The sequence below is a fragment of the Pieris napi genome, chromosome 12 (assembly GCF_905475465.1).
Source record: "Pieris napi chromosome 12, ilPieNapi1.2, whole genome shotgun sequence".
In the NCBI taxonomy this organism is placed as follows: Eukaryota; Metazoa; Arthropoda; class Insecta; order Lepidoptera; family Pieridae; genus Pieris; species Pieris napi.
Genome location: NC_062245.1, coordinates 10,170,930 through 10,185,605, shown reverse-complemented (window position 1 = coordinate 10,185,605; position 14,676 = coordinate 10,170,930). Strand labels below are relative to the sequence as shown.

Sequence of the window (14,676 nt, the reverse complement as noted above, 5' to 3'; positions counted from 1 at the left end):
TACAGTCGTGGGAATTATAAACATATGCATAGACTAGACTAAAATAAAACCGTAGGGCACGTCAATTGTCTACAATCGTTGATTAAAATGTTTGTTTTGTAATGTTACACTATAATTAGGCAGTTGTTCAACCGACAACGATGGACGTGTGATAAGTAGGGCTAGAATGTGGAAACAAGCTAGCAAGCTCGATTATAAGCGAGTTTTAGGGTTTCATAGTGGTGAGCGAGTAGTACTTTTATCATATGTTTTGTCGATTAAAGACAAACTACGAGCAGTGAAACGATTCCTCGCCAGCCAGCAGTGTGAATGTCCAACGATAAACTAGTTGAAACATCTCTTTTATTTACATGGAGTGTATAACTATTGGAATTTCCATGAGCAAGAAAATAGTAAGTAATTTCCTGACCGTCTGCGGGCCAACTGCCTATTTTAACGACGAATTAAACGATTCTTCTATCGCACATTAAGTCGATAATTTGTAGACAATTGACGTGCCCCACGGTTTTATTTTAGTCTAGTCTATGCATATGTTTATAATTCCCACGACTGTATCTATTTTATTATTTTTTGGTTTTTAGTACATTTATCTTAAACATTGCAATGTATGTTTAACATAAAACCGTTTAACTTAAAAAGTTTTTTTACCTATTTTTATTTTGTATTAATATCGAAAAAACAGTCTAATTTTCAATCGAAAATTCTGACGTCAAAATTTAAGCTTTTTTCAAAAAGTTGGTGTGCTTTCAGTTCGTTGAAATCTCTACTTTCCTATGGTAAAAAAATATATATATATGTTACCATAGTAAATCTTCTCAGAAAACGCAAAAAATCGTATGCAGTAACGCCCAGACCTGTCATCCACTTCCTTACTTCTCTATGAAATACGAAAATTTTAGCCCATCTAAAGGCTAATTTTTTTTTTAGGTCACTCAGGTATATATAAGTTATCTTAAAATAGTAATAAATAGGCATCTGATTATAATTTAAAGAAGATTCATAGAGAAGTAAGGAAGGGGGTGACAAGTCTGGGCGTTACTGCATACGATTTTTTGCGTTTTCTGAGAAGATTTACTATGGTAATATATATATATTTTTTTATCATAGGAAAGTAGAGATTTCAACGAACTGAAAGCACATCAACTTTTTGAAAAAAGCTTAAATTTTGACGTCAGAATTTTCGATTGAAAATTAGGGTATTTTTTCGATATTAATTCAAAATAAGGTGAAAAAATAAATATTTTTAATCAAATAAATTACAGCGTATTTGGGACATAGAAAGGTAAGTTTTCACCAAATTTCGTTAAAAAAAAAATATTTTTGTAAAAGATAAAAATTAAAAACCAAAAACTTGGTTTTTTGAATTTTTCACATAAATTTTGAGGTTATGTGAAAAATGTGTGAATACAAAAGTTTTAGATCTTTTTATTACCTACAACTTTGCCATTTAACTTTCTTCGATAGGACTTTTAGTTTTGCCGGAAATCGAGATAAACCGTTTTTTAGCCTTAAACCTCCCCCCCCTACCCCTTCCCGACCTCAGATCGACCGTAATTTATTTTTCCTTTCATTTTGATCATATTCCCCTCCTTTTCTAATGGGTTTCATCCTACTGTAATTTTTTTCACTTTTTATTTATTTTAAAGGCTATCTGCACTGGTCTATATGTAGTATCGTAATGATTGACACTTCGGTGGACGGAGATATTGTTACCAATTTGTGTTGCACCGTCACATATTAGACCAGTGCCGATAATTTTTGAAACCTAAAAAAATAATAGTAGAATGAAACCTATTGGAAAAGGAGGAGAATATTATAAAAATGAAAGGAAAAATAATTTACGGGCGATCTGAGGTCGGGAAGGGGAAGGGGGGGGGGGGGGGGAGTTTTAAGGGTAAAAAACGGTTTATCTCGATTTCCGGCAAAACTAAAAGTCCTATCGAAGAAAGTTAAATGGCAAAGTTGTAGGTAATAAAAAGATCTAAAACTTTTGTATTCACACATTTTTCACATAACCTCAAAATTTATGTGAAAAATTCAAAAACCAAGTTTTTGGTTTTTAATTTTTATCTGCACTGGTCTATATTGTCTGTATTATTAAAAAAAATGGAAAAAAAACAATTAAGACGTTAAAGAAGTCTCATTTAAGTGGTGATTAAAATTATTAATGACTGTTGTTGTTGTAGCACTTGTGAAGTCAAAGTTGTTAAAGTTAAATAGTATTGGAGGATAATATTCAAACAATTCTATTTATGCAGCTGCCAGAGCTTTCTATTTGTATGAAGAAATGCAGTTGTGATAACAGACTACATAATGGTTTATTTGATTATTTCATTACACACAGCCATGTAGGTATGTGTAAAGACCCAACCGTAACTATTTCATAGGAACTAAGTAGACAATTTAATTTTTATGGGCTTTATTGGATTCAGCATGCGACATTTCTGAGGTCGTAGGTTTGAAACCCGGCTGTGCACCAATGTACTTTTCTGTATTTGTGCGCATATAACGCTCGCCCTAGCGGTGTTCCTTAGACTCAAAAAGTCGAGGTCAGGAACAAAAGGTTCATCACCTATTTGCCTATTAAAAAAAACAAGAAAGTTGCTAGCTCACCTACTACCGGTTGATTCACGTTCTTAATCCTACATCTGTATGGTAAATAGGTATACAAAACGAGAAACGAAAAATCTTTCTTTGTAAAGTGATAATATGTGGAAGTATAATCAACATTATTAATCAATAAGGCATAATATATGATATCGATTAGTATTACGTTGCAAAAGTAACACAATAATCTTAATAGATATTTGATAACAATTGTACCCTTTCCTGTTTTGTAAGACTCTACTATTATAAAACGAATTTATTTAAATACATCTCCAGCAAGTAAGAATTAGCAAGTCTCTCCTGTGTTGCGGTTTTGCATCTATTATCGCGCGCAGTAAAACGGAACGAACTCGTCCATTCGGGGCTTTGGGGACTCCTGTGCTATTCACGTCATAAAACTGAAAATTAAAATGTGATTGTTTAGTAGTTACGTAGAGTTTATAGATACAGCGGATTTGATTGTAGGTGCACCAAGTTGAGAAGTAGTTTGAGAGGGCTGGAGATAAAGTTCACATTGATTCGTGTTTTAAAATATGGACCGTAATATACTTTTCTGAAACAATTGACATTCTAAAAATTTGCTCTAATTAAAGCATTAAGAAGTTCCATTAAGTGAAGTATCTAAAAAATCTTCAAGTGATAGAACATTTGTCGAGACGAACTATTTCATACAAATTTAGTTTTCGACTTTCTATAAATTCTACATACACTACTAGTAAGGCTTTATGACTAAGCCCCCTGATGTGGCCTTAGGCCGTACCTTGAGCCTGCGGGGCCTAACACACCAAGACTCCCTAGTGTATCAATGGGAATGTTTTGATAACATACTTTTTATCTATTTAAGATTTTTCTTATCAAGCCTTTCAAATAATCTTTCCTATACATTTTGTCATCGTATCGTTTATGTTTAAAATAACAAACACACAACACAACAACACACAACACAACACAAGAATAGTACTCTAAAAATCTACATAGCGCCATACGAATCCAGTTTTAACCGGATTATCGTTTGCAAAATGTATTTTTATTATTTCAAACTGGGCGCAGTCACAAAGCAGTTTTGAACAGTATGCAGTTTAGTATAACGTTAAAATTGACAATTGACGTTACGCAATGTATTGTTTTATTATAGAACCAAAACCGGAATAGAAATTATTTCGAAATAAGGTAATAGAAAAAGTACAGAATACAGAAGGACCATTTCCGAAACGTCTGTTAGAACATTTCTTATAAATAAAATCGTATAATGTAAAAATGACCGGATCACAAACATCCGATCCAATTTGATATTTGTTAAATCCCTATCAACGCTGATTCCGATGCCTTGTTTATCGGAGAAAATAAATTTAAATGTTTCTAAAGTTGAGAGGGTTTATCAGAGGTAAATTAACACGTGAAAAATATTTAGGTACATTAAAAATCTTCAAAACTTGTTCTTGACTTCTAACAATAACTTAATTAGTTTTAAATAATTAAATAAATTTACATATCGATTTAACAAAAATTAGTTTTATTACATTTTCTATAGTTATAAAATTAAAAGGGGTTGAAACTGGTTATGCCCGGGTTTTTGATCTGCACAAAGTATTTCTCTGTTCTAAAAGTCAAACAAGTTCAACGTATTTTTCTTGTCAAGTTTTTGACCCCTGAAGTTAACGTTTACTTTTATGATTTGCTTATATTTAATAATTGGGCATGAATTTAATTTAATATTAAATGCCCTAAGAAACCAAACCAAGCTCATTCGAATCTTGCTTTCAAATTGTGTTTGAGATCAATCACTTGCTAATTCAATTGTTTCTATGAACTATGAACCACCGTTTAGAGCCAGCACTTATTGCATGTTTTCATTTTCAGGCTTAAAATACCTACACTCGGCGAGAATCCTGCATAGAGACATCAAGCCAGGCAACCTGCTGGTGAACAGCAATTGTGTTCTCAAGATCTGTGACTTCGGGCTGGCGAGGGTCGAGGAACCGGACTCCACCAAAAACATGACTCAGGAGGTCGTCACACAGTATTATAGGTATATTTACATCAATGTTTAGCCTTTACCACCTTGGGTGAGACTTAGATATGGTATATATGGGAACAAATTATAAAAATAGTTGCATCAGTCTTCTATAAACTGAAATCTTATTTACCTTTTATCTACGTAACCGAATTTATTGCTGTTTTATAGAGTGATATAAGAGCAAGGTTTATTAAATATAGGTATTAATAATATTTTTGTTTATAGCTTTACGCGTAAACTTGGATTGCAATTTCCTGTTTTCATGCGAACGAAGTCGCAAAATTTCCTTCAGTGTTACTTTACTTACTTTTAGTACATAAGTTATAAATAAGATAATTCTAAATTTCACCAACATCACCTTGATGGGGAAGTCTTCCACAGTTCGTTTCACAAGGAATTTTCTTTTGCGAACTAGCGAACTGTGGATTCGACTCCCGGTGGGGGTCTTCCCTGAGAGATACGACCTCCAAATGTTCAAAATTCGAGTATACTCCTCCCTCAAAGGCCGGCAACGCACCCACTTCAAATAGGTGTCTATGGGCTGCGTTGACTGCCTTTTTTGAGCGTCCCGAAGGCTTGTTTACCCCCCTATTATATAAAAAAACATGTTTAAGAGTCCATTAAAATACCTTTATCCTGCTGAATTAAAAATTTTGGGCTAACATAAAGATTATACTAATTAAAAATGATAACAGGAAATACTTTTGATATCCTGCATTTGCATAGATATTAATCTTATATACTATGTAGTATTGAGTCATGAAGAGTACTGCAGGCTATAATACAAAGTTATGCAACCACTCAAGGGCTACCCTTGGCCGCAACACTTGGCTTACATTCAAACTTAGCTTCAGCCCAGAACATTAATTATGTATGACCATACAGTGTTTCTCACAGTATTTTGTAATTTGTGGCATAATAGCGATAATTGGAGAGTTGTATTATTTCTAAATATGGACCATAAGACATAAGACTTTTAATTATATGTATGTAGGTATGGTTTTAAACTCGGGTGGTTTACCAATGTTTTATTTAGAAACTTTCGAAGGCGCGATGTGAAAGCGTAAAAAAATATAGAGTAGCGACGGTGGGAAGCAGTTTTACTATGTATAGGTAACTAGTTAAATTCATTTGATTATTATTTTTTTGAATGTCATTTATTATTACATCTAATAGTCTGCAAATTATTAAATTACGATACCCTTAAGTTAGATATCAGATAGCAGGTATTATATGATTGAGCTGGACGACAAGTATCTAAATTATCAAATTATTTTAAACGCACATTTATATAATTTTATCTGTTGTTTTAATGTAACATCTTTTGCCCATAATTAATGTAAATTGCATTTGAGTCACGAGTAATAGGTTCATCGTTACATGGAATTTGATTATAAGTATTTACATAATTCAATAAATATTGTTTTTCGAAGGCCTTTAAAAGTAAGCGACGTTCTTTAATTAACTTTATTATTGCCGGAAGTTAAACCCACGGCCTCTGTTCACTAGTGTTAAATAAATACCATATATTAATTTCTTAATTTTAAAAATGTACGCATTAATAGTACGACGTATTTCTCATTAAAATGTATATTATTTATGATTTCCGCCCAATTTGACGTAAATATATTTACAGAAACTTCAAAGGTCAAAATGCTATCAAGGGACATCAAAAGTTATGCTAACAAGGGTTATCTACTTGAACCCGACGTCCCTAAGCTTCGTATTTTACTACGGAATATGATTTTTTTATGTAACCTTGAATATAGGACACTTTTACGTTACGTTATACGTAATAATAATTTAAGAAAATAAGGTTCTAACTCTTGCAACTCGAAATGCCATGAATGAATGCCATACGTTCACTGTGTACCTGGGTTTATATTATATATGTGTCGGTAGCTTATTCATTACTAATGTACTCGAATTAACATAAAAATAATAAAATTTTAGATGTTCTTTCGATGCGGTATGCACACACACACACACTTGATTTAGTTCTAATTTCTAAATGTTTAATGGAGAAAATAAACGAAGATAAATTCTAACTGGTTTTCCGTTTAGGACATTTGGAAATAGAAAGAATATATCTTTATTTTCGTAAATTCTGTGCAGTATTGTTTGAAGAGATTTTAATTATACTCCTTAATATTCCAGGGCACCAGAGATTCTGATGGGCGCAAATCATTACACGGCAGCGGTGGATGTCTGGTCGGTTGGATGTATATTCGGCGAACTGCTTGGCAGGCGAATTCTGTTTCAAGCTCAGAGTCCCGTACAGCAGGTACTCATTTGTTCTTCATTTTTTTAAATAAATGCGACAACCAAGTTTCTTTTTTCGAGATGACTTAAAAAAACGAGTGGAGCATGACGTACAGACCCGAGCGGTAACGCAAGTCCGGCTCTGTACATCAAGAGCAAACAACGTATACGGCGAGAGAACGTTAAGGTATTGGCTACCACGGCTAATAAATGGTCTACCAAATTACATATTAGATTGCCTAACGCCAACCAATATAAACAGCAAATTAAAAAACTACTTTTTTATGCATTTGTCGCGCTCCTAAACAAGATTGTTATGGTTACATCAATATAAATCACAGCGGTTTGCTAATGTAACTTGTTATGATTGTATTATATTTTTTTGTAAAATAAAGAAATTAAAATTTTTTTTTAATAAAGTATAGAAATGTTGGTAACATAATATGTGTAAAGTGTATTTCCTAGAGGTTCGGGTTAAGTTTACATACATACAGAACTAGAAGAAAAGGTTGGCTCCCAATGTTTGGTAACAATATTTTTTTATTCAGACTAGAGTTATGTAACCTAATAATTAGAAGCGCAAACCAAATGTTAGCAATCATCGCACACTTGAAGCCAAAATGAGCACTTTAGTTTTTCCCACACTTATAAATTGTGATATAACATTCTCATTTCCGATAATGTCCAATAGGTTGACTACACTTATATTAACCTTAAATAAGTACATTTAGTTTTTGGGTAATCCAGCCCCTAATTTTATGTTATAAGTTCATGTTTTTGTTGAATTTCAACAAAAAATTTTCGCTACCTGAATGACAATGAACATAGAACTCACTGCTGATGATTAAATTCTTGTTTTTAATAGTTTTTTTTTTGTAGGTTTTATTTTTTTATTGTTTTTTGTTAGATCACTGTTTTTTGTACTTGATTTCTCTGTTCGTGATTGCATGTTTAGGGCCGATTTTCATATATTTGTACGAACTTCGTTGTAGTTGGTTGTCCTAATTTTGGTTTAAAAAAATCTTTAACCTTTAATACGTTTGAATAATTATATATTTCGTAGATATTTAATCAAAAAAGGCTTTGATATTGCGTTATTATTTTTTATAGACCAGGGGTAAAGAGGCCAGAAGGCTCGCGTGTGCCTTGTCGGCCTTTTAATTTTATAACATCATAAAACTTATTAGTCCTATAACGTTTCAGCTGGAGTTAATAACAGAACTTCTGGGTACGCCGTCGTTGGAGGATATGCGATACGCTTGCGCCGGTGCGCGTGCGCACATGTTGCGTCGTGCGCCTCGCCCGCCAGCTCTGGCTGCCCTGTATACGCTGTCTGTACAGGCCACGCATGAGGCAGTTCATTTGCTTGCACAGGTAATATTAATATTAAAAAGTAATTTGCACCATTAAACAACATGATTTTACGAAGCGAAAATTAACAAAACTTTTTCATGATACTTTTTATCTTTTGAAGGGACTTATGAAAATAAAAATAGCCTTTATTCGAGTACTACATATTCAGGATAACATTAAGTCCATGTCATTTTTTTTGACACTAGTACATGACATCCGTCGGAGAGAAGGCCTCCTCTAAAGTCCTCCATTTGTCTTATTTTCTTTTTCTTATTTTCCAATCTTTTCCCGCTCTCTTTTACTTCATATTCCCAGGTTTCTAGTGGGCGTCCTCTAATTTTTATCTCTCACTGGGCCAAGTGAGGATCTTTTTGACCTATCTGGGATCATCGTCATCATAAAAACAATTCGTATTTGAAGGCTATTGCGTTGTCTGCTATTTTTGTACTGTACCAGTAGTTACGTTGTTTTTTTTTTCTTATTTAATTTATTTCTTGCGATATTGAGGCATCTTCGTAATAAAGCACATGCAAGCAAGTAGAATTTATAAAAAAAAGGATTCTGGAAAGTTCGGTACGTATGACGAATACCGACAGTCGAGTTTATTTCTCGCTAGGACATACAATAAAGCGACAAAACAACGTACACAGCTCCGCAGTTTTAACTCATTTCGGCAACTAAAAGTACCTTTTAGTATTTAATTGTCGTTATTAACGGTAGGTGTAATGCTATTTAGAGTGAATCATTGTATGGAAGACAAGCTAAACCAACCAAAGCCGAGTGATTTTGACGCTTTAGGGAGTTTATCGTTTAACCGAGGGACTTTACATGGAATTTACACTGTATTATAAAATTCCAGATGCTAGTCTTCGATCCGGCGAAACGAATCTCTGTTGTCGATGCGCTCGCGCATCCGTATCTCGAGGAGGGGCGGCTGCGGTACCACTCTTGCATGTGCAAATGTTGCTACAACGCCCCGCCGGCTGCGAGACATTATTCACCGGATCTCGAACCCGTAGCACCCCACGCCTTCCACGACGGCTGGGAGAGGAAGCTTACTTCTGTACATCAAGTTAAAGGTTCGTGTCAAGTTTCTACCTACCTTAGTAATCTGTGGATATATTCATATTATTTAGAATTTCTTTTTTTATTCAAAAAGTATGTATATGAAAAAAGGGGTTTATATATACTAGCTGACCCGGTAAACGTTTGTTTTGCCATGTATATTATTTCTAGGAAACATGTTTAAGTTCTATAAAAATAGCTATCTACAATAATAAAAAATAGGGGTTGATCGTAGAGGGGTGAAAATCAGGGGTTATATGTATTTTTATATATAAGATCTTATCAAAAAAACGATTCAATTTAAGTTAATTTTCCGATTTAACAAACAAATACAGCAATAGTTTATAAACGTTAACAGAACAGTACCTTAACAGTACTACATGTTTCTATCAACGTACCAAAAACTCAAACGAAAGGGCAGTTAAATGTTTTGAGCATTATTATATCGTTTTGGAAGACCCATGTCTGTCACAACGTATGGGCCATCGGGGCTAGGGCCTCATTTTCTGATGTCTCCGCAGAGGAGATCCACAAATTCATAGCGGAGCAGCTGCAGACGTCACGTGTGCCGTTGTGCATCAACCCACAGTCCGCCGCGTTCAAGAGCTTCGCAAGGTAAGGCGCCGCTACCAACCAACGCAAACAACCAGACACTAGGTGATTTCTTTGCGATACCTACACGATTGGCGGCTTTACACTCGCGATTATCGCTTTTTTTTTATTATGGCAATAGTTTTAACTTGATTATCGCTTTATGGTCTCTTTAAACCAAGCATCGAGTAAGAATTTCTTACTTAGAGTAAGAATATATGCAGAAAATATATCACATATATAAAGGTTTTTGTAAAGTAAAAAATCATTTAATCACATAGGTAACATAATGTACACTTATGACATGTCAGTAAAGAAATACGTATTAATGCTTCTAATTTTACATTTACTGCCAGTTCTCATATCAAGGGCGTAGAACGGGAGAGAAGAACTGGCAATAAACTCTCCGCCACTCTTTTTAATCGCCATTTTTTTGTTTTACAATATGTTTGTAAGGAGCTGTAACCATTACACCATGTCCCTTGTGACATTTTTGATTACCAAAGATAAATTAATAGTTCTATGCATATTGACTGTTACAGAGTAATATCTTCTAATAATTTTAAATTATTGAAGAGCTTGATATGGAGTGATAGTCTACCTTGTAGCGCTTTTTTAAATAATTAATTTGAATACAAAAAATATGAAAATTTTACTTTACGTTTTTGTGATTGGTCGAGTTCCTTTTATTACAGAATATTGACAATTAAAAATGCTTTCAAATTTTTAAACAAATATTTTTTTTTTTAATTTGTATGATAAAGATACAAAGTAACATTTATCAAACTATAATAATAATTTTGTTATTAAACCAGACATAAGTCCAAACAAACTAAACTAAGATAGGAAACAATCTCAAAAATTAAGAAATTCTTATTAAAAGATCTTAGAGACCAAATTTTAAATTGAAGTGAATCGTGATAGTGTATAGCCGTCAATCGCTGAGCTATTAGCGACCACCCGCACCCAAACGGCCACGTCTAACGTGTCGACAACACATCCGCGACAGAGTTAAAAAATTAAATTGTTTTATGGGATTCAAATTCAACAATATTATAAGCTTTCTTATCGCAAGTGATATTGTGGACAAAATGTAAATATGTTTACTCCAATTTTACCAATTTTAAATTTATATTTTGAAAAATGTTAGTGAATTAATTCGATAAGTTTAAATCTTGTGTTGTCTTCACTTCAATAGAGTCAATACAATCATCACAACTAAGTGTGGCACGCACGCCAATGTCTAGAGACCCATAGAAGGAAGGTGGTCGCCGAAGTCAGCCCCGCTCTCCCCTCCTCGTCCCGCCTTTAGTAGTTTAGGTCCTTTTATGCCCACATTGCATGGTTTTCCCCTTCGCTACCACCGCAGTTATCAACCCTCTTGAAAATACTAGCCTAAGCGGTTTTTACCGCGCAAAGTTGTGTTCCAATCGAAGGCGACCGTGCGCATTTTTTTCCCGCGAATGATGTCAAAGACTTGATCTTTTGAAATTAGTTTTAATTGTGTTTGTGTGCCTTTTCTGCGTTAAATCGCGGGAAAAAAGGCCAGTGCGGTTTTTTAACGAATGTTTTTCTCTGCGGCAGCTCTAGACCGAGTACGAAAGCAAAAGTTTGTTCCCCTTTCAAGACAGCGGCAAAAATACTTCTCCTCTCGCCTGTGATATTTCTGTGCGCTGCGTAGTACCAGTAAGCGTCACCGCACGTTATATTGTGTTGTCCTAAACGCGGGCGTATATAAAACAACTCCTGAGCAATACATTTAAAATAAAAATGTAGTTAGATATGAAATAATATTGTTTATGTGTTGTTTTAGTACGTCGTTATTTCAAAAGGGTTGATCGTTGGATAGTACTCGGTTCCGAGATGCATGCTTTTCGATTTTCTCCTTTTTTTTCTTGAAAATTTTGGCGATCTATTCGGATTGGAATTCGATTTGAAATAACTTAGTTTAAATCGCTGAAATCTAAGCTCCAGTTGGGGGTTGTAAGCAGAATGTTTGCTTTGTTTGTTTTCGATAATTTGTTCGGGATTTCGAATATATATGAACTTTTTGTTTGTCCTTAGTGCATGCGTAGACAGTGAGCACAGTGCCAAGCACTCGGTTGTGGTGATTCAGTAGAATTTCAGTAGTTTGATTTGCAATTACATTTTTCTAAAAATTTTATACATATGCATTTTTTAAAGTGCATGAAACGTCGTATGTTGGGATAACGGACAATGCTAAAAGCTTTCAATATTATTATTTGAAGCAACGCCGTACTCCAGCATACGTCCAGTGGCCTGGGTGTGGGTGAAGCACGACATAGACTTGCGACTAATCCATGCGATTCGCGATTTTCAGCTCGACAGTCGCACACCCGTCGGAGCTGCCGCCGTCGCCTCATCAGTGGGAATGACGCGAGTCTAAGCGTGGCTTCGACAAGCGACGCGCTCTTTACACCGACGCACGATAATTCACCGGTTTAGCCTAAAGCGCAATACGTGTTGTAGCCAATTGTAATACAATTTTCATAACTCACGGCGAAACTGACTACAACCAGTATTGCGATATGTCGGCTATCGTAACGATAACGTTAGAAACGTTAAACTAGCGTCGATAGTGATAGTGAATATAGTATATGCATGTTTTTGTCACGGATGTACAATTTATAACACCAATAAATGTTAGCTTTCATTGTATTATGTATATCAATGGATAGAATTAGAATTCATAATTGCAAGTGACTCTATTATACGCATTTTGTATTCAGACTGAAGGCAAATACAGACCTCAGTATTAATTGTATTGTAAATATAACTAAGGTTCGTAGTGATATAAAAAAGACATGCATAGAATGAAACGACGGAATAGTGGAAGCGTGTCGCGCGTAAACATATTACCAAATATATTTTCCTGACATTACGTATTACATGTAGCGGTGTACGTTGGTAGATTAGGGTTTAATCTTGGTGTGAGAGAAATGGGGAAAGGATTGTTTGAATGACTTCGTGCGGATTCAGCCTATATCGGATATTGCAAAGTAGTAAAGGCAATGCTTTTTAGGGATAGTTATCATCTTTAGAAGTTATACATGGGTCGATTCCGATTGGAATTGTCAGGTGGTTGTAACAACCAAATTCCGCTTGGGAATTCTCTGGCGATTCCGATCGGAAATAGATAAATTGATAGCCGATTTGATAGGTTTTTGGTGTGTGCCTGATTGATTTGTGAAAGTTGCGAGCAATAAATGTTGCAATATATTAGTCGTTGATTAAAATGAACGTTGTAACGATTTCTTTACTTAATTGTTTATTCTCTCATTGTATGTAACATTGACTGACATTTTGAGTAGTTTAGAATTTAGGTGTAATTGTCTTTATTTACGATTTATACTGATTGAAATTTCAAATTTGGTTGATGGTAGGTAGAAATTTACATTAGAGATTTTTTTCTCGATGAAAATTTGTAGCTACCCTTCGACTGTACGTGACCTTTTGTAATTATTTTCAAGCATTTATTATTAGTAGTATATAATTATACTAATGTGTGTTAGTGTGCGTCGACGTTTGTGTATTTAATTGGCCAACACTATAATCGTTTTAAGTATTCAAAATTAATCTTCGAGACTACACACATGTTTTGCGCGGTACATAATTTGAGGGAGTATCGAGTTGAACATATGTGTAGTCACTTGTGTTTGTGTAGTCTAGTATCTCGATATTATATTATGTAATGGAGTCCCAAGAAATCATTCGTAGCCTTAAATGTAGTTCAAAACTATATAAAAGATTTAAAAGTAACTAATTTGTAAATAATCTCGTAGTTTTAGTATGGAATGGGAAACTGGAAACCAATAGGTTGGCGGACTTTCTGTATCGACACACGTGATAATAGACCTTATGGCTTTGTGAATTAGATCTCATATAGAAAAGTGTGTTCGTACAGGGTTACGTCTAGATGGTACAAAACAGCCGATCTGCGATACTATTAGTACACGTGAGTTCTATGAAGAGGTTTAAACTTAAACGATAGGTAGTTAAAATGATTTGAATTCGTTTGTTCGTAACGTGTACGTAATAGTGTACGCTAGATAGCGGTCACACCTTGCCTTACAGATAACTGTTACTGTGATCCTAATACAGCCTCCAAGCTGCCGCGTGCGCGTACATATACGTAGTATACGTATGTACGTACGCTTCAATCCGATTGCGGAAGATTTCTTCGGAACGTCTGACTCAATCGAGAACAAATACAATTACCTGATAGATTAATCGATTATTGCTGTACATAGAATTCGAATTCAACGCTTCTTAATATGTACATAATTTCGTTTCCAGACTGTTAGAGATCTCGTATGTTGTTTTAAGTAATTTTCCATTTAGCACACAAGGTGATTTAGTTTAGACAATTAGTTTTGGTCAGTCATTTTTTTTAGGTTTAAGCGCTGATCGCTATCGAGGCAGATTATGTAAATATTAGCAAATAATATTAGTTTTTACATTTACAAACTGCCTCTGCTCTTAGTCGCGTATTCTTCGTATTAGTTAAGGTAACTTTTAAATAGAAAAATGACAAAAAAAATAAGCAAAGAGATTTTTACAATTTTAAGAATTTCTTTGTCTAAGTTACGTTCACTTACCAGTCTTGTAAATATAGGTACTCCTGCACTGATAGTTGTGTTTAAGTTGCTCTTATTTAGACGTATTCAAAATGGCTGTACTTTTATTTGTACCGGGACGAAAGCAGTTACAATGAGCGCAAAGCTATGTGCGAGGATTTGCTAACACTTGTGGGAGCGTTC

At 34.5% G+C, this 14,676-nt stretch overlaps 1 protein-coding gene across 3 annotated transcripts in view; it reads left to right on the top strand.

Moving 5' to 3' along the window:
• Nucleotides 1-14,447, top strand: part of LOC125054327 (serine/threonine-protein kinase NLK) — a 124,548-nt gene extending 110,101 nt beyond the window's left edge. Inside the window, exons 5-11 of one of the 3 annotated variants that reach the window (XM_047656133.1) lie at nt 4,468-4,636; nt 6,782-6,908; nt 8,090-8,260; nt 9,099-9,318; nt 9,826-9,919; nt 11,480-11,581; nt 12,237-14,447. In XM_047656133.1, coding sequence (XP_047512089.1) covers nt 4,468-4,636; nt 6,782-6,908; nt 8,090-8,260; nt 9,099-9,318; nt 9,826-9,919; nt 11,480-11,576 — 878 coding nt within the window. In that variant the 3' untranslated portion in view covers nt 11,577-11,581; nt 12,237-14,447. Of the gene's footprint in view, nt 1-4,467; nt 4,637-6,781; nt 6,909-8,089; nt 8,261-9,098; nt 9,319-9,825; nt 9,962-11,479; nt 11,582-12,236 lie in introns of all 3 variants that reach the window. The other 2 variants (XM_047656134.1, XM_047656135.1) reach the window with 2 other exon arrangements.
• Nucleotides 14,448-14,676: the final 229 nt, after the last annotated feature.